This window comes from Lissotriton vulgaris, chromosome 8 (genome assembly GCF_964263255.1).
Source record: "Lissotriton vulgaris chromosome 8, aLisVul1.2, whole genome shotgun sequence".
NCBI lineage: Eukaryota > Metazoa > Chordata > Amphibia > Caudata > Salamandridae > Lissotriton > Lissotriton vulgaris.
The window spans coordinates 1,316,239,819-1,316,260,699 of NC_141696.1; the positions used below are offsets into that span (position 1 = coordinate 1,316,239,819).

The 20,881-nt window shown below is 45.9% G+C and overlaps 1 protein-coding gene across 3 annotated transcripts in view; it reads right to left on the bottom strand.

Moving 5' to 3' along the window:
• Nucleotides 1-12,890: 12,890 nt before the first annotated feature.
• AASDHPPT (aminoadipate-semialdehyde dehydrogenase-phosphopantetheinyl transferase) overlaps nucleotides 12,891-20,881 on the bottom strand; it is a 259,279-nt gene continuing 251,288 nt past the window's right edge. The window contains exon 6 of one of the 3 annotated variants that reach the window (XM_086935251.1): nucleotides 12,891-15,223. In XM_086935251.1, the coding sequence (XP_086791377.1) occupies nucleotides 15,056-15,223 (168 nt within the window). In that variant the 3' untranslated portion in view covers nucleotides 12,891-15,055. Of the gene's footprint in view, nucleotides 15,227-20,881 lie in introns of all 3 variants that reach the window. The other 2 variants (XM_086935249.1, XM_086935250.1) reach the window with 2 other exon arrangements.

The window sequence follows — 20,881 nt, forward strand, 5'->3', positions numbered from 1 at the left end:
AGCATCGAAGCACCATAAGATGCAAGAAAAATGTGAGCAGACTAACTAACCACTTCATCACCCACTGCCATACACCCAATGATTTAAACTGGACAATCATTGAGCAAATCCCGGAAAGCACAACTGATAATGACAAGAAACTTCTGGGTAAAGAACAGCGATTGATATATCGCCTTTCTACAGCCACTGAGGGTCTCAACGACGCCATCCCCTGGAACTCCCTGACATGCTCGTGACCCAAGGGCTATATCTCCAGTACCATCCTGATCCACCTGCTCAGCCAACCTTACTAGGAACCCCTTGTAAATATCTCCTTGGAGATAGAGCCCTACAGTTCTAAACACTGAGGCTTTGGAACTCCACCCATGAATGTGACCAAGGTATCGTTGTGGCACTTTGCCACGAGGGCCCCTTGATTATACCCCTAATGCAAAAGTGTTATACTTATTCCACTCTATTGTATTTGTAAGCCCCTAGCACCATGACGGCACTAATCATCTGCCAGCACATGCGCGACTATACAACACGCGCGCACTCCCCCAACGCGCATGTTCGGACATAACACTACCGTCGGCACATGCGCATTGCGAGCGTCTAGCACCACGCATGCGCGAACGCTCGCCACCTTTCCCTACGCACCTGGGCCACCTCGCAAGCGCAATGACTCGGCAGCTCGAGTCTCTCTACCATTTCCCCTACAATGCAGGTGTGAACAATTATTCAACCAACCACAGTGTAAAACCCCAGCAGCAATGGCCATTACTTACCGGTTCTGCGAAGGAGGCACTACAGGTCCAAAGCAGGCTCTGCCCAGAAAATCTGTGAGTATGATGAACCACCACCTTCACCACTGGTAAGCGCTTTTCTCTCCTACAGGTCACCTCAATCTAAGTGGCCAAAACCTTTCTCCCCCACAGGGCCAACCCTTGCCACTTCACAACCTTGAAGCAGAATACTGCTTAAACTAGCGTAAGAAAGAATTCTTGCGTTTTCTTTTCTTTTCTTTTACCACTCATGCACTATTGTTGTGAATACCGTGTTTTAGCCACTCCACCCCCGAACTTCCAGTGCGAACCTCACCATAATGGTACCACCAATACCATTACACTGTAGCCGCTTATAGCCTGCACCCTCATCGCTATAAAGTCGGCAGTCAGATGTATATAATGCAATACATTCAAGTGACTCTCTTTTCCCCTTGTATGTTTTGTCTTTGTCTTTACATGTTATATGTACAGGTGTTTTGAGAAGGGAATCCCCCTCTCACACATAGAAAAACACTTTAGGGCGTGTATACACATAGTCTGAATTACACACCCACTAGTTTTAATTACACACACATAATTTTAATTCGTCCTGAAGAAAGCCAGCATATTCATAAGGCACTGGCTGAAACATGTTGACCCATCTAAGGATGTGGGAGGTCGTAACTCGCCTGTAACATCCAACAGCCTTATTTTTAACCGCTGACGGTGGCCCAGGTATTAAAGACTAATTCACCTCCGGGTACTGGGACCCCCGCCAAGCCGTTTTAATCCACATTTCATAACACTCTTCGCCGCACACTCAGCGACATACCTGCTCCGCTGTAATCAGGCGTCGAAGCACACCCGGGACACGCTAGGTGTCACTGGGTGGGCCCGATGATGAAGCATGCCACCAACTAGGTTGGTGGGTGAGGGCTTCATGAGCACACTCACCAGGTGCCACTACCCCCTGACGAAACATACTTGAGTCATTTGAATTAAAAATTAATAATTTTTGTTAACCCTTTTTACTTAAGCTAGTCTCCTTTTGATTAACTTCATATAAACCCGGGGATATGGACTAGCTTTCTGGTCCTCTCTCTCCCTCTTGATACACGATAATATTGGCAGCGCACAGCTGCGAGAGCATAATCTAAACCATGGCGGAAAACCATGGCCTGACCTTTACTGAAAGTGACGTGGCAGATATACTATCTGACCCGTCCTTCCAAGCGGACTTCAACATCGCTAATACCATCGCACAAACCACCGATTGGGAGACCCTAACTGAGAAAAAGCGCAACAGAATACGAACCATCCTTCATGGGACAATCCTAACCCAGTACCTTAGAACCAACACGGCTCCAAGGGGCCTTCTAGTAACCAATGCACCCAGAATCTTCCTTGATGACCCTACCTTCAGGAAGGACTGGGCCCAGATTGCCTGGCATTGCACCAGGGACTGGATGATACTCATTATCAAAACAGCAAAGCGACTATCGGATGCTATCATGATTGAAATCCAAGCCACAGAGAGCCACTTCAAAGCTACCATCACTGCATTCAAGAAGAAGCTAGATGATCAAAATAGAGAAATAAATGAGTACAAGGAATACCTGACTCAAGCAAAAATCAAAATACTTGACAAAGATCTCAAAAAATTCAGTTATGCAAAAGTGTATCCATACTCAGAAGAAGACTACACACCGCAAATCAAGGAGACCAATATGTCCAACTCTTCAGGTGATGATAGTTCTATTTCCAGCGACTCCAGCAGCAGCTCACAAAAAGGAGGAGGAGGAGGAAGAAGAGGACAACGCTGGCCTAAAAACTGGCAAGGAGGGCAACAAGGCCACTTCTACGGCTTCCCACCAAACTTTGGTCACATGCAGAATCCCTATTATGGTTTCCCACCTATGTATCCCCCGGGACCAAATCCATTATTCGCAGGCAACCAGGGCCCACACATTCCTTTTTTAGGACAGGGCCGAAGAGCTCGGGCCGACGAAGACCAAATCAACAACACACGCAGGTCCACTGGGCCGAGGAAGAGAACCCTATGAGCTCGAACACACGCCAGAAGGCGAAAGAAGCAACGCCAGGACCGAGCAAACACTGAGCCCTACTGACCGACCATCACTGGTATTTAATCTATCCAGTACCCCATTGTCCCACAGAGAACAGTCAGTCCTGGAAAAAGGACTGTCTTTTGTGCCAACTACCAGACTCGACAAATTTAAACTACATGTTGAATTGGCGCAATTTTTTAGAAAACTTAAATTGAAATCTTTCTTTGAAAAACCAACCCCAGAAATTGAGCAACCCCACGAGAACCCCAACATCACGGGTCTCAGAACCAAATCCACGTTTGTCCCTACTCCCTCTACCATCCCTCCCGAAATCACAACATTTGAACAAGCTGTATACAATGACACTGAGAACCTCAACCCGACCAATCACTTCAACAATCTGTCCTGGGAAGACAGGCAAACCATACAACGCCTACAAAACAACCCCACACTGGTCATAAAACCAGCTGACAAGGGGGGAGGCATCGTCCTGCAGGACAAAACAGACTACGACACTGAGTGTCGCAGACTTTTAAGCGACAACAGGAACTACCATAGATTGGAACAGGACCCAACAGAAGGACTACGAACAACAATCCATGCACTTGTCAAGAGGGCAGCAGATGCGGAGCATATTTCCAAACAGGAAGCAGAATATTTATGCCCTGAACACACCAGGACCCCGTACTTTTACACAGTACCCAAGGTACATAAGGGCAAAACTCCCCCTCCTGGCAGACCTATCGTGTCGGGCATAAACTCCTTGTTGGAACCACTATCACGATATTGTGACTTTTTCTTAAACCCCTTGGTGCAAAAAACACCCACATACATAAAGGATACCAAACACCTTCTACAGGTCATAGACAATATGAATTTCAACCCTGACACACAACTTCTGGTAGGGTTAGACGTGGAGTGCCTGTACACCAGTCTCCCCCAGGATGCCACCTTGAAAGTCCTCCACGACATCTTAATGGAATCCCCTTGGCCCTACCACACTCCGAGGGATTTTATACTAGCATGCGCAACTCTGGCTCTCAAAGAAAATTATTTTGAGTATGAAGGCAGCTTCTACTTACAAACGAATGGAACATCCATGGGCAGCGTTTTCACCCCAAGCGTGGCAGGATTGTATGTACACCATTTTGAATGCACCAACATCGCTGTGGAAACTAACCCGTTCAGTCATCACATCCTGAAATGGCACAGGTATATTGATGACATTCTGATAATCTGGCAGGGATCTCAGACCGACCTTGACAGATTCATGACCTGGCTTAACACCAGGGATCCATACTTGAACTTCACCAGCACAGCAAGTAATCACCAACTTCCCTTTCTAGATTTGGACATCACAGCCAAAGATGGGACCCTGATTACAACAACATACTACAAACCAACCGCGAGAAATGCATTGCTCCACTTCACGAGCTTTCACCCCGCCCTCTCAAAGAGAATCTACCATTCGGTCAGTTTTTACGCATACGCAGAAACTGTACCAACATTAGTGATTATAAATCACAATCAGCGGACCTGGCCACTAAACTAGAAAGCCGTGGCTACCCCAAAGCCATCATTCGTAAAATCCAGAAAAGGGCGAGAAATCAGAATTGCGACGCTCTTCTTGAGACCATCACAAAGGAGGATCAGGAACAACCCATCACCTGTGTTACTACCTACAACACAGCGTCCAACGAAGTAGCAAAAATCATTAAAAAACATTGGAGGATAACCAACTCTGGGCAGAGAAAATGGGACACACCAAGATTTGCGTACAAGAGATGCAACAATCTAAAAGATCAACTGGTGAGCACCCGACCCAGACCACAACCAAAACAACCAATGAACACCGTTCTGAATGCATGGGGACTGCCCAAGATCACTGGACACTACCCCTGCAATGACTGTAGCGTGTGTCACCTCACTACACACACCAAAACTATGAACCTTGAGCCCAACAAAATCTGGACCCAACGCAACCACACCAACTGTAACTCACGAAATGTGATATACCTTCTCACTTGCACGTGTGGCCTCCGCTATGTGGGGATGACAACACGCAAAATTAAAACCAGAATAACTGAGCATCGAAGCACCATAAGATGCAAGAAAAATGTGAGCAGACTAACTAACCACTTCATCACCCACTGCCATACACCCAATGATTTAAACTGGACAATCATTGAGCAAATCCCTGAAAGCACAATTGATAATGACAAGAAACTTCTGGGTAAAGAATAGCGATGGATATATCGCCTTTCTACAGCCACTGAGGGTCTCAACGACGCCATCCCCTGGAACTCCCTGACATGCTCGTGACCCAAGGGCTATATCTCCAGTACCATCCTGATCCACCTGCTCAGCCAACCTTACTAGGAACCCCTTGTAAATATCTCCTTGGAGATAGAGCCCTACAGTTCTAAACACTGAGGCTTTGGAACTCCACCCATGAATGTGACCAAGGTATCGTTGTGGCACTTTGCCACGAGGGTCCCTTGATTATACCCCTAATGCGCCAGTGTTATACTTATTCCACTCTATTGTATTTGTAAGCCCCTAGCGCCATGACGGCACTAATCATCTGCCAGCACATGCGCGACTATACAACACGCGCGCACTCCCCCAACGCGCATGTGCGGACATAACACTACTGTCGGCACTTGCGCATTGCGAGCGTCTAGCACCACGCATGCGCGAACGCTCGCCACCTTTCCCTACGCACCTGGGCGCCCTCGCAAGCGCAATGACTCGGCAGCTCGAGTCTCTCTACCATTTCCCCTACAATGCAGGTGCAAACAATTATTCAATCAACCACAGTATAAAACCCCAGCAGCAATGGCCATTACTTACCGGTTCTGCAAAGGAGGCACTACAGGTCCAAAGCAGGCTCTGCCCAGAAATTCTGTGAGTATGATGAACCACCACCTTCACCACTGGTAAGCGCTTTTCTCTCCTACAGGTCTCCTCAATCTAAGTGGCCAAAACCTTTCTCCCGCACAGGGCCAACCCTTGCCACTTCACAACCTTGAAGCAGAATACTGCTTAAACTAGTGTAAGAAAGAATTCTTGCGTTTTCTTTTCTTTTACCACTCATGCACTATTATTGTGAATACCGTGTTTTAGCCACTCCACCCCCGAACTTCCAGTGCGAACCTCACCATAATGGTACCACCAATACCATTACACTGTAGCCGCTTATAGCCTGCACCCTCATCGCTATAAAGTCGGCAGTCAGATGTATATAATGCAATACATTCAAGTGACTCTCTTTTCCCCTTGTATGTTTTGTCTTTGTCTTTACATGTTATATGTACAGGTGTTTTGAGAAGGGAATCCCCCTTTCACACATAGAAATACACTTTAGGGCGTGTATACACATAGTCTGAATTACACACCCACTAGTTTTAATTACACACACATAATTTTAATTTGTCCTGAAGAAAGCCAGCATATTCATAAGGCACTGGTTGAAACATGTTGACCCATCTAAGGATGTGGGAGGTCGTAACTCGCCTCTAACATCCAACAGCCTTATTTTTAACCGCTGACGATGGCCCAGGTATTAAAGTCTAATTCACCTCCGGGTACTGGGACCCCCGCCAAGCCGTTTTAATCCACGTTTCATAACACTCTTCACCGCACACTCAGCGGCATACCTGCTCCGCTGTAATCAGGCGTCGAAGCACACCCGGGACACGCTAGGTGTCACTGGGTGGGCCCGATGATGAAGCATGCCACCAACTAGGTTGGTGGGTGAGGGCTTCATGAGCACACTCACCAGGTGCCACTACCCCCTGACGAAACATACTTGAGTCCTTTGAATTAAATATTAATAATTTTTGTTAACCCTTTTTACTTAAGCTAGTCTCCTTTTGATTAACTTCATATAAACCCGGGGATATGGACTAGCTTTCTGGTCCTCTCTCTCCCTCTTGATACACGATATCGGCAATTGTGGTCTCAAAGAAAAAGAAAACTGGTGAGACCTCAGGTCACTTAATAAGATTTCATTAATAGACTTGAGATCTGCATATCACCAAGTGTGTTTAACTGAAGAATCCCGTAAGTTAACAACCTTTGTAACCCCTTTTGGGGCGTTCAGGTACATTAGATTGCTATTCGGACTAGCGTCCGCATCTAGTGTTTTCCAAAAATGAATGGAAATTCTCTTTGACGACATTAAAGGTGTTGAGGCGTTTCAAGACGACATCTTAATACATGCTAAAGATGAAAAAGAGCATTGTGAAATTTTAAAGAAAATCCTGGAAATATTGCAGGAAAAAGGAATGACCATTTCAAAAGACAAATGCAAGTTCATGGAAAATAAAATGGAGTATCTGGGTCATGTTCTCACACCTGAAGGGATAAAGCCATAGGATGATCTGGTCAAAGCAATAAGAGATGCCCCAAAACCCAATGATAAGGAAACTCTGAAATCATTCAAGGGGCTAAGCGAGTATTATTCAAGGTTCATATCAGGATATGCAAATAAAGTGGAACCTTTAAGGAAACTGCTACGTAAAGGTGTGAAGTATCTATGGAGTAAGGAACAAAATATTGTTTTTGAAACTATTAAGAAAGAAATAACCGAAGCACCCACTCTTCAACCATTTGATCCTAGCCTAAAAAAAAAAATAACAGTTGATGCTAGTGCTAAGGGAATTGGTGCTGTGTTTTGCCAGAAGCAAGGACAAAGGGAAAACACAATTGCATTTATTTCAAGAAAGTTAAGTGAGGCCGAGGAAAGTTACAGTACCATAGAATGAGAAACACTAGCATGTAAACGGGCTGCAGAAAAGCTAAAAACTTTCTTGTGGGGAAAGGAATTCGAAATAGTCTCTGACCACAAGCCCTTAATTTATATGATGGATGGTTGTGGACGAGGAAATGGAATGCTAATCCATTGTGCTTTGCACGTGTGGGTTCGGATCCCACCCTCGTAGCCAATTTGTTGTGGGGAAAGAATGATAGACGCTGGTGGAATAAATAACATAAGGTTTATTGAGAATAAAGGTGATAAGGCCCACAGGGGAACGCTGGGAAATGAACTGACCAGGTCAAAAGAGTAACAGCATCTGACCTGTCAGTTCATGTGACGTCACATATATAGTCACCGAACATTCCAAGATGACTCGTAGTGACATACAATAATAGCAAAAGGGAAAACAGACTATAAAAGATAACCCACTGTACTGCCTATAAGACGACATATGTAACATTGAGAAAGAAGAGATATACAACAGAAAGCATCTTAGTAAATAAAGTAAGTGTTCTGAACATTTACAAAAAAAATAATAAAACAGAGCAATAAGTCGATGTAGTGATTCTAGTTCGACACTAGAAAAGCCACATGTTTTCAATTTTGAATTTTTTGTTTTTGGACAAAGAATATTTTTTTAATGACTGTCAATGTCTGCAAATGCATGTGTATACGGTTTAGGATAATGATTGTGAGCACTGGTATCTACAAGCTTGGATGATGCACCACACATTAGGGTTACGCTTAACTTATTGCAAACAATGGCTTGTATGAAACATTGATGGCCTGAAGCCGGGTGCTCATAAAAAGGAAATGACAACCCCCTTCACCACTACCTCTTCCTTTCCTGGACGTGCCTGAGAAAGAGAGAACAGGTTTCTCCCAGAGCAGGTCCCTGGAGGTTGGACATAGCCAGCTAAACATGGGTACTAGCTACCAAATTACATTTTGAAAAAAGAGCTAGGAGGCCCCAGAAACCCTTCTGAGGAAGGATACTTTGCCCCAACCTACCCCTCTGAGGAAGGATACTTTGCCCCAACCTAGTTGGCTGTATTTTCAAAGTGGAACAAAGTATTAACTCTGACTGACAGTGGGCTGGAACCAAGGTGCCAAAATCTGGACATATTAACTGGAGTCCAATTTCACCTGTTACAGAGACAGGTGTTGGGAATAAGCCTCAAGGCCTTGCTGAAGTTCTGCCCTGAGGCTACTGACCGACTTCCTTATGCAGAAATACCCAGCCAACTAGGGCCCACACGCATCAAAGCAAAAACCAGTCGCAAACGGCCTTTGCGACCGTTTTTTTTGCATGTTTGTATGCATCATCCCACATGAAAAAATTGCAATTTGAGTAATCTCTAAATAGCGATTACTTAAATTGCCATTGCATTTAAGGAATCACAAATTGAGATTCCTTAAATTGAATGCATTAATGTAAAAAAACTAGCGATTTCGCTAATAGGAGGAGCAAATTACCATGAAGTTGAACTTCATGGTAATTTGCAAAAACTTTGAAAAATGCACCAAAGTGCATTTTTCAAAGTTCCATTTTACACAAAGACATGCCCTTGGGGCATGTGTGTGTGCAAGATGTACTGATATGCAGATTTCAGGGGTGCAACAGGGTGTCCTTTTGACACCCTGACACCCTTGAAATTGCATTCTCAATTTGCGATTCTCTAACTGAGAATCACAAATATGAGAATGTCTTCCCATTCATTCCTATGGGCCTCTCGGTCCCTATGAATGAATGGCGAGGTATTCCTTAATTGCGACTCGCAATTTGCAAGTCGCAATTAAGGAATGTTTAGAAATGGCTATTTTTTGCGATTTCTACATGCATAGCCTTTTGCTTTTTCTTATTAGCGTATCCTTATTTTTCACTAATAAGGAATCTCAAATGGCATTGTTGATGCATTCACAGTGGGTTTACAGTATGCACACCAATTTACCAGTCTGTTCTCTATTTATTCCGTTTTCACCAGTTTGCGTGCAGATTGGATCTGTGCCTTGCCTCAAAGCACATACTTTGACTATAAAACACGGAAGCAACAAGACAGTGATGCATTTCCAATCGCACAGCGTCAATGAAAATTCATTAAAACTTTTCTTTTCCAAATTCCGAATTTTATTCCATGTAGTTCGTGGATTATTGTATTTGTTCTTTACTAATCACAAACGGGCTGTCCATATTCCCAATTTTTTCAAATAATGCAGTTATGCCCATCCAGGCCTTTCACCACATCACGTGGGTTATAACAATTCATATTTGTCACAGCTGCAGTTCTCCATATATCCCAACGCATTTCGGGCTATTTTGATCTACTACCTACAGTCAGATACGCTCACCCTAGGCCGTTGCACCTCCCCCGGTCCTATTCCCAATCACATACCTGCTCATATCCTGTCATTACTGATAGCGAGCAAAGGCAGAGTAAGTAACTGGAGAATAGCCACGTCTTGATCCTTTTCCTAAAGATCCAGAGGTCCTGCATGCTACGGACAGCCAGAGGGATGGAGTTCCAAAGGGCAGGTGCTAGTGCCCGAAAGACCACCCCCGCTGCTCTTGTCCTGCGCACCAGTGGTACAAGAGCCAGGTGTAAATCCGCAGATTGCAAGACTAGAGCGGTAACATAGAGAGCATAGTTTGTTCAAGATTTGGGGACCCGGCCCATAAAGGATCGTATGAGTAATGCATAGGGCTTTGAAGTATACTTTCTTCTTTATAGGTAGCCAGTGAAGCCGGGGAAGAAGGTCTGAAGCATGGCAGTACTTCAGTAGTGCACAGAGCGCTCAGGCAAATACTTCACACATTGACTCTAGGTTAAGCATGACTGCTCTCAGAGGGTTGGGCACAGGTTGATTTAGGGTTGACTTATGCCTCACCATGACAAGGACTGTGGTTGATACTTGACAAGTACTCATACACCAGTCTATCAACAACCCATTTTCTTACATTCGTGGCAATGGTGGGATTATACCTTGTGTTAGTGAAGTGCCATACAGTGATTTTTTACACTATCATTTCATATCTGAGACCAATTTGAGTTTACATTTCTCCTTGGTTGGCCTTATTGTTTTTCGAAATGTTCTCCCTGACTGTTGTAACTGAAACCACACCTGCACGGATGGAGTTTGTGCTGGCCAAGAAGGATTCCTGCCCTGTGGTCCAGCTCAAGGAGTTGTGCAAGGAGAGGGGACTTCCAGCATAGAGCACCACCAGGAAAGGTGGAGCTCCAAAAGATGCTGAGGGCCTGGGTGGAACCCCACCAGTCATTGGCTGTAGTCACAGAAGGTGATGATAAGGATTGGCATGGAGAGGACCTTCTTGTGATACAGCCTGCCGTTGAGGGGGACGGCTTGGCCCCCGAAGTGGAACTCCCTGCCAGGGCAAGGAGCAGTGTCTCCCTGCCAGGGCAAGGAGCAGTGTATCGTCCCACGGCTTGTCTCCAGAGGAGGACAAGGCAGACAGGCAGTTCATGCAGATTGTCCATCTGAGAATGGAAACCGTCCATGAAGGAGAGGAAAATATTTTTGCCTCACAAACCTAATCTGAGGGTCCATATTCCAAAAGGGTTGGTGCCTGACACTGTTGGTATCGGATGACATCGACAAGTGGTTTAAAGCTTATGAAGTGGCTTTGCTGGTGAACAGGATTCCAGAGGAGGATTGGGGACAGCCTCTGGAAGCACATCAATAGGGAGGAGTGGGACGCTCTACTGGCCCTAGATGAGAGGGACCACCCTTGTCAGAAAGAATAGCACCACCTCTGAGAAGTACAGGCAGACGTTTAGAGACAACCATAGTCCTGGGTGGATATGTGGGTACTCCTTTTGCCTGGCACTGGAAAGTTGGGTGAAGGGCAGTAAAGTAAAGAATTATCAGGGGCTGCACAATCTGATTGCGAGAGAGCACATGTTCAGCTGGCTCAGCACCAGGGATGATAAAAAAGGTATCTGGGGGGGGGGATCACTACCAGGGTGGGCAGGGTCCCCATCAGAAGGAGGGGGCTACCAAGAATCTATGAAAAAGAGTTAGTAAACTGAGATATAATAATGGTTGTCCCATCATCTCATACTTTAGAAGTACACTTTGAGATGGGAAGGAGAAAATATTGGGCCTCTTTATCACTACATCTGAATTCCCAAAGGATTGAGAGCGATCACCTATGGAATGGAGAATAACCCTCAAAATCCTTATTTTTTCACTGATTTCTTCATGCCATTCTCAAATAATTATGAGCTGTTTTCCTGGGACCAATTCTTCCAGGTCTGATATAGAGAATTTGTTACAAGGAACAGCCTCAGTGATTCCGCATGAGCTCAGAGCACATACCAAATCACTGCACTACTTGTAATACTGATGTGGTCGGAAACTCCTGGTTCCAGCAAAATGTGCATTAAAAGGTACTTAGAATGAGTTTACAACTTTGTGCTTGTTCACTACTGTCTCTATTACTTTCCCTTCTGCCGTCCCCTTAGAACAACTCTGTTCCCAGACACAACTCGATACATACAACTGCAACATTTATAACCTGCTGGCAGATTCAACAAACTCAAGCATACAAAAAGGTGATTAATGGAATGCTTGGATTAATCTCAGCCACTGGTAATTACTCGGGGCAGCATCCCAGTCCATCGTTATTTTGCACAGCATGCCACCTCATTTTGGACCCAGCCATATCCAAAACAGTTTTGATCCTACTCCAGTGGGAAAAGATCAGCCCTAACGGCCAAGTAAGATCCTCCCTAAATCGGAACACAAGAATCCTAGGACTGGTTTTGATCTATTGTGGGCTCATCATCCAGGTGTAGCTTGGTTCCAGTGACACAGTGTGCATCGGACCCACGTCTGGGCATACTCATCTCAATTAAGGCAACACACTAAAGAATGCAAAAAAGTGATGGACTGTATGCTTTAATGAATCGCAGCCATGGTAATTACTCGGGCTGCATCCTAGTCGGTCGCTTTTTTTCATACCTTGCCACTTCAGTTTAGATCCAGCCATATGCTAATCAGTCTTGACCCTGTTCCAATGGGAACAGTCAGATCGAACGGCCAGGTCCTCCCTGAACCGGAATAAAAGCAACCCAGGACCGGTTTCACCCAAGTTAGGGTTCATCAGCCAGGTATAGCTTGGTTCCAGTGACACAGTGTGTACGGGACTTTACTGCGGCATATTAAAAAAAGCAGTAATTCTCATATGCTGGTGTAAAGATCACAGGTACTACAACAACTGATGATGTACCCAATCTGAAGAAATCTAATGGATTCAGTTTCTACCTATTAATTTTCATTCAGTATGAATGCGGAAAATTTGCTGAAGTTTAATTTTTTTTATTTCAAATGTGTCTTTTTAACCATAACAAGACAATAACAAATATTTATTTCAATGTGTAAGCATCTTGGCAATGAAGGCTTTTAACGCACTGGTTTCTATGGATTCAGATTCTACATCATGCATTACTGTCATCACAAAAACAAGAACAGAGTGGATGGAACAGCCTGCCAATAGCTCTTTCTAATTCTGTCATAAAGTTACCCTCAAACAGCAAGACGCTTGTGTCTGCATTTTAATGGTGCTGACCAGCTGCTCGAGACATTGTTGGCAATTAAAATGAATTGGATTGCATCATTTTAAGCTAAAATAAGCACAGCCTGCAGCTAAAAGTATCTATCTTCCCAACACAGTTTGAGACATTAAACGATGCACCATATCTACACACTTTAATTGTGAACAATTCTATAGTTTACTTATTCGCAAAGTAGCAAACCAACACTTTAGTTTTCAGCATATTTTAATTTTTCACTGGAATGTGATCAATTGCATTTTTCGTTCATAAACGAGTTAAAGCATACCTAAAAAAGGCAATTCGAAGCAAAAACAGAGAGAACAACAATTGCAGGAAGTCAAAAATGAAATAGGGAGAATTACGGCATGCACGTGGTCAGGAATAAGTTCCGAAATCAGGGCAGCATTACAGATAATGTTTTTCTCTCCAAATATGATTTATAACCAACCATGCAACGCAGAGGCACAACTAGCAATGCTGCCGTGACACCAGAGATCACCGCTGCGAAGGGCCCACTGCACCCCACTCATGGATTTTTCCACAATATCTTATTGTTCTAGCACCCCTCCTTTCGAGGTCTTATTCACGTCTTCCATTGGGAATCTTCAGTGAACCCTTGTTTCTCAGGTGTAATCCTCTCCTTGGAGGTCTTGGCGGGAGGGACAGCCATAAATGTTCTATTTCCTCCTTGGTCCACAATACTGCTCCTCCATCTTCTCACAGCCCTAGCCTCCTTTTTGCACTGCCCATTCAGCTCACCTCCTCTCTTTGCTTTCCCGTCTCTTCCAATGTGCCCCGTGGACCTGCAGTGTTATCATTTGCGATCCCCATCACACAACCCGCCCTCTCATGAATCCTCCCCCGCCTACTCACTGCCTACACTTGCTCCCATACCATTACTACGAATTTGCTGTCCTGAGGCTTTATCTCTTTGTTTCTAACCCCCAATTTCCATCTCTTTTCGTTTTTCCCACCTGTCACTTATTAACTCACCTTTCACTTCCATTTACTTAACATCCCCCTTTGGAACTGTCTGTCAAATTCCCTTTGAGCTGATAAAATGACTTAAAAGATCAGATCATACTGTAAGGGACAGTTTATAATTTAAATGACACTGAGATGCTATATTTTTCCCAAATCGATTAAATTAGTTTAATTACTTAGCACCACTCGTCATAAGATCAATTCTCACTAACAGAAAGAAACAAACATGGTATACGTGATAATCTTGGGAGTACCTTTTTACCTGTGTGTGAAGGGAGGCAAGGCGACGGTACATTGTATCTGAAACATCACATATTGCTGCAAAAAACATCAAGATTCTCCACACTGAGTCCAAAGATTTGAGCAAACCATAAAGCTGTCATCCCAAGGGACACAGCTGAAACCAAGATGCTGCTCGTATTGTTCATCATAATCTCTTACTTGAAAAATTGAGTCCTTTATTTAAGCAGTATTACATGAATGACAGCGTCACAAAGTTGTCCACTGGTTGGAGGCGCTGAAACAGCCCACCCTGGTTCATGAGGAATTCCTTACATTTTGTTATTTAAATTGCCTTGTTTGATCCTTAAATTCCCTCTTAAACCAAGCTTGGTTTTGTTAAAGAGGTTCTGGCTTCCAAGTCGGTAAGATGGCAATTGTCCGCTGCCATGCCGTGTGATCTTAGACAAAGCAAGTTTGCTGGGCCTCATTCGCTTACCCGATAACTTCCACTGCTTGAAGCATCCATTTCAGTGGCACTGGCTCCAACTGCATGAATGACGTCCCTCACTCGTTTGCCAAAACACTGAACCGAAAACAAGAAACGCACCCTTAATGATTTTTAGCTTTGTGTGGGTAACTTTGCACAGGTGAGCAAAATCTTACAAAGTGCAGACTGTATTGCCGGAAAAAATCCAGCATTCATGTTGAATGTTTTCCTTGACGAGATGGAGTCTCCTGTTTGGAAATGAAGCTGTCCCAGTAAGCTGGGTCTTCAGGGAGCAGGGGCACAGCGGAGGCCACCAGCTCCTCAAACGTAAGAAAAGTAAACTGTGTCGTTTGCATTGGGTCCGCAGCGCCTCCAGATATCTGCTAAAAAACACAAATGTTGTAATGATTTACTTTAGTTTTGCACAATAATCTGTATACTTTTTTTTTACTTATCATAAGAACACATTACTAGAAACCAATAACCTATATACAGCATCCTTTACTTTTGGTAGACTGACACTTCATCAAATCACATGCACAAATACTACTTGTAAAGCATACAAAAGTACTGCAGCAATAGCCATGTTGTCCAAACATTTCGGGAACAAAGTGTGCAGGTCAGAGGCTAATTTACCAGCTGCACATCACAAACTCTGCTTTCAAAGTCGTCTATAGATGTACACGAAATATTAATCTGACAAAAGAATCACCTGTAGTCACTTACAGAGTTTACTGAAGTCAGCAGGGGTCACAGAGCTTGGTCCAACATTCTGTTCATCCTTCTCACAAGGGTTAACTCGACTCAAACCACTGTGATCAAGAAACATCCCATGGTCTCTTAGGGTTCCACCTGCACTACTGCAGAAGGCTACAGGAACTATTGCCGCCCCCGCAGGCGCCCTGAAACCTACACAGCGGCCACCTTCCCTCCTTCGTCTCCTTTACAAACAACTAACTCTCCCACACTGCCCCGGCATGATTTACTGAATCCGGTTGCCACAAGTTTCTTTTTATGATTTATCGTTGTTATTGTAATTTTGCATACTCCTGCTATCTCTCTGTGGTTCTGTTTTCAGGGGTCTGCATCGTCTACAACCAGTCACACCTCCTTTCCTCCACCTCGAGCTTCCTACTCCCTTACCACTCTTTTATACTTGTTTATACTCCCCCCCCTCCTTTCAAGGACCCATCTGCCTCTTTAGCCAACCTCTGCTCTGCACTGTGCTGCAGCTCACCACAAGGCAAACTCGCATTCAAAGCTACCCCCAACTCTCAAAGTTGTCAGATCCACATGCTACCACCCTCCACAGACAGACAGATACACACAAACACACAGGCACTTCATCACCCTCACTAAAAGGGATAAACAGATGCCCGACACTCTCAAATGCAGTGGCACTTTGCACCAACTTTTACCAAATTAACAAGCTCTAGTTAGTCTCCAAAGGGCTCTCGAGCAAGCCAGCTTCTCCTCCGTTGTTTCAACCCTTCTCTCCCTACCCACTCTTGTCAAGTGCTTAGATCTTACAGTCCTTCATCGTCTCCGTGTACGGATACCACCCCACTCCACGTTCTCGGGATGACCGTAGACTTCATTCTGATCTTATCAGGAATACACTACCATCAAACTGCCCTGTGATAATCTGTTTCAGTAACTTATGATTTGGCCTCAGGGCAATTTTACAAGCCCATTTTCTGTGTTTGACGTCAGAATGGGGAATATCGTTCAGATGTTGCTTTACCTCATCAGATTTCTGCACATGTTCTGCATCGCCAAAATCATTTTCTGTGTACATTTCCCCAGGATATACCTACAGGCATTTGTGCAGGGAAAAACTAAGGCAAAATTATCTAGCCTCTTGAAATGTGCATTTGGGTGCTAACACTCGTTGACCTCAGATCTGGATTAAACGCTGACCAGAAATGAGCACAATTTTACCATGCTTTTTCTCAAAAACTGCAAACTAGATATTTATATGCACCCATCTACTGTCGCCTACATTCCTGCTGCGCTACTTAGCCTACCACAGTCACCTCTCTCAACCATCGCCCCCACTTCTCTGCTGAATTCACTTTCATACTTAGCATCGTAAAGCCACTGGATGAGAGCTACAACACATTGCTCCATCCACAATAAATCTCTCCCTCTCTCTTTTACTGAACTTAACACTTTTGAAAGGCGTTTCAACCAGTCACTGTACAAGGGCTTTTATTCACCTGGCTTAAAATATGTATTTGTCCACTAATAAAAAATAATCTGCTGATACCATTATATTCTTCAAACACAAAATAGGCTTCTCCTTCCTTCTTCACTGTAGGTAAAGCATATGCCTTTTAAAAATACAGAAAAATATCTTAAATCCTTTTGTTTGATAAACATATATTTATTATTTTCAGCAGTTACAAAAAGCCACATGAATACAGACACTTGGCTCTCGAGGGAGGCCAATATGAACATACCAGTAAATAAGCAGTACCACGGATCAAAGTGCACACCAAGAAAACAACATTAATCTCAGTACATCATCCTCACAATGGACCCGCGTACACTGTCCCAAGCCATTGCCCCCATACTGTGGCACAGTTGGCAGGAGTTTCTCCTGCTGGGCGCACCAATCTACCCCACATCTCTATTGTGTCAATGTTGGTGGCTTGGAAGCCTTTCACTAAGCAGTGATATCCCCCTTAGTCACTAACAGTGCTGCTCCCAGGAGAGCTAGGTCTGCGCGTGTCCCTCCCCCCACTCTCAAGTACTCACAACAGGATCAATAACGGAGAGAGCTCTGTCTCTAGCGATCGGACAATTATACAATCACAGTCTCACAATACCTAGACAAACTAGAACAGGACCATGTCATATGAAAGAAATCAGCTGGGGTGTGGGTACATCGAAAGCATGCAGGACTGGCGAGAAGCCGAGCTTTATGGAGCCTATTTTGGTGAGTGGTATGAAGCGTAAAGCTAGTGTTTGTACTAGCCGAAGCCGAGAGGATATAGTGAGGATCTTGAGGGCCATTAGTGCATCCCAACAATCCGTATCTTCTATACGTCCGAGCCAGCCTTCCTTGAGGGCTCTAAGGGCCAACAGTGTGCCTGAGCATTGATGATTAGTGTACAATGTATCTGGGATAGCTCCCCTTTGCCCAAAGCACCCATCATTATCTTAGCCTCTGTAGGATTGAATTCTGGGATCGGGCGTCAGGGGGGACATGGACTAACAGCACACGAAGCAGTTGCAAATATTTATGGAACTGTGTTCCAGACAGTGGGTAAGCGGCTGAAGATATTGAAAGGAGGACATATGGTTGCCCTTCCACGCGTCTCCTAGTAGTGTAATCAAGTCTCAAGCTCAGAAGAAATAGTACAGGAGAGATTTCTAAAAACTTGTAACGCTCGAGGAGGCAGACATTGTGTTGGGAGCTATTGGGAGTGAGCACGGGACTGCGAGGACCAGCAGCCCTTGACCCTGACGCTGGTGCCTCTCCCCCCGCACCCCCACACCGGAGCATTTAACCAGCGACTCGCGGTCCCCGCTTTTAGGGAGCCGCTTGAGGAGGCGGACATTGTGTTGGGAGCTATTGGGAGTGAGCACGGGACTGCGAGGACCAGCAGCCCTTGACCCCGACGCTGGTGCCTCTTCCCGCCCCACCCCACGCCGGAGCATTTAACCAGCGCCTCGCGGCCCCCGCTTTTAGGGAGCCGCTCGAGGAGGCGGACATTGTGTTGGGAGCTATTGGGAGTGAGCAGGGGACTGCGAGGACCAGCAGCCCTTGACCTTGAAGCTGGTGCCTCTTCCCGCCTCCCCCCTTACACCCTATATAACGGTCGACGCCCTCCGCGCTGCGGTACGCGCGCGGAGGCGCGCCGGGCGAAGCCAGGGCCAAGGGCGGGCCCGTTCTAGACCGGGAGAGACCGGACCGGGCAACCCCTCTTACGACCGCGGGCGAATATACAACCTTTACAAGGGACCGCAGTAAGTACCCTACTGATTAGGCAGACGATCAGCAGGAACACCATGGCTGGTCGGGAGTTGAGGAACAAATCTGTGGCCACCAGGGTACAGCTCACAGGAACCCTGGACAATTTCATTACAAGAGCTAACTCGGTGATTGACCAGGGGATAATTTTGATGGAACGTCGGGTTTCGCAAGTCATCGCTTTGGCCAAACGCTCCTCAATGGGACATATTGCTAATGCTCGTACCCCCGATCGAAACTGCCGCGCTAACATAATTTTAGCTCCGGTAACCATACACACTCCACCTGTTTCCCAGGAGCATGAGCATACTTCTCCACTTGCCTCTCTTCAAACACCAGAGGGTTCGCTAATTGCTCACTCCCTATAGCCGGCCAACTCTCCTGAGAAATTACCCACCCGATGTACTCGAGATAGACAGGAGCGGGATAAATCTAAATTGCAAATATTTATGGAACTGTGTTCCAGACAGTGGGTAAGCGCGCTGAAGATCTTGAAAGGAGGACATATGGTTGCCCTGCCACACGTCTCCTAGTAGTGTAATCAAGTCTCAAGCACAGAAGAAATAGTACAGGAGAGATTTGTAAAAACTTGTACCGCTCGAGGAGGCGGACTTTGTGTTGGGAGCTATTGGGAGTGAGCATGGGACTGCGAGGACCAGCCGCCCTTGACCTGACACTGGTGCCTCTTCCCGCCCGCCCCACGCTGAAGCATTTAACCAGCAACTTGCGGCCCCCGCTTTGCGGGTGCCGCTCGAGGAGGCGGACATTGTGTTGGGAGCTATTGGGAGTGAGCACGGGACTGCGAGGACCATCAGCCCTTGACCCTGACGCTGGTGCCTCTTCCCGCCCCCCCCCCACGCCGGAGCATTTAACCAGCGACTGGCGGCCCCCGCTTTGCGCGCGCGGCTCGAGGAGGCGGACATTGTGTTGGGAGCTATTGGGAGTGAGCACAGGACTGCGAAGACCAGCAGCCTTTGACCCTGACGCTGGTGCCTCTTCCCGCTTCCCCCTTACGCCCTAAATTACGGTTGACGCCCTCCGTGCTGCGGTAGGCGCGCGGACGCACGCCGGGCGAAGCCGGGGCCAAGCGCGGGCCCAAGCGCGGGCCCGTTCTAGACCGGGAGAGACCGGACCAGGCCACCCCTCTTACGACCGCGGGAGAATATACAACCTTTACGAGGGACCGCAGTAAGTAACCTACTGATTAGGCAGACGATCAGCAGGAACACCATGGCTGGTCGGGAGTTGAGGAACAAATCTGTGGCCACCAGGGTACAGCTCACAGGAACCCTGGACAATTTCATTACAAGAGCTAACTAGGTGATTGACCAGGGGGTCATTTTGATGGAACGTCGGGTGTCGCAAGACCTCGCTTTGGCCAAACGCTCCTCAATGGGACATATTGCTAATGCTCGTTCGCCCGATCGAAACTGCCGCGCTAACATAATTTTAGCTCCGGTAACCATCCACCTGTTTCCCAGGAGCATGAGCATACTTCTCCACTTGCCTCTCTTCAAACACCAGAGGGTTCGCTAATTGCTGACTCCCTATTGCCGGCCAACTCTCCTGAGAAATTACCCACCCGATGTACTCGAGATAGTCAGGAGCGGTATAAATCTAAAAGAAAGCGCACTGCTGCGACTACTGCGGGCGGGAGTAAACCCAAACGTGCTAAAGGGTTGGGTGACAATGAGACAATATCTACAGACAAGGACTGCCAGGCTTTGACTGATTTGACTACTCAGGGGCCGTTGGCACTGAGCACCCAGGACAATGAGCACAATTCATCAGGTACCCTCCAGCTCTCCGGTGGTGTAAGAGCAGATGAAGATCCTCTGCTAACTAAACTGGCCGAATTACTAAGGTCTTCGCTTACCCCACTAGAAGATAGACTTGTTCGTATTGAACACAAGCTCTCACAATTGGATCTGGAACGGTATACTAGGGGTCCTACGGTTAAGAAAAAGCCACATGGCTCAGGACTGGGTAATGCTTCAACTAACTCCGAGGGTGATGGCGCTCCTACCCATAATTTTCCTCTGTCTCCCGCTGTGTCAAT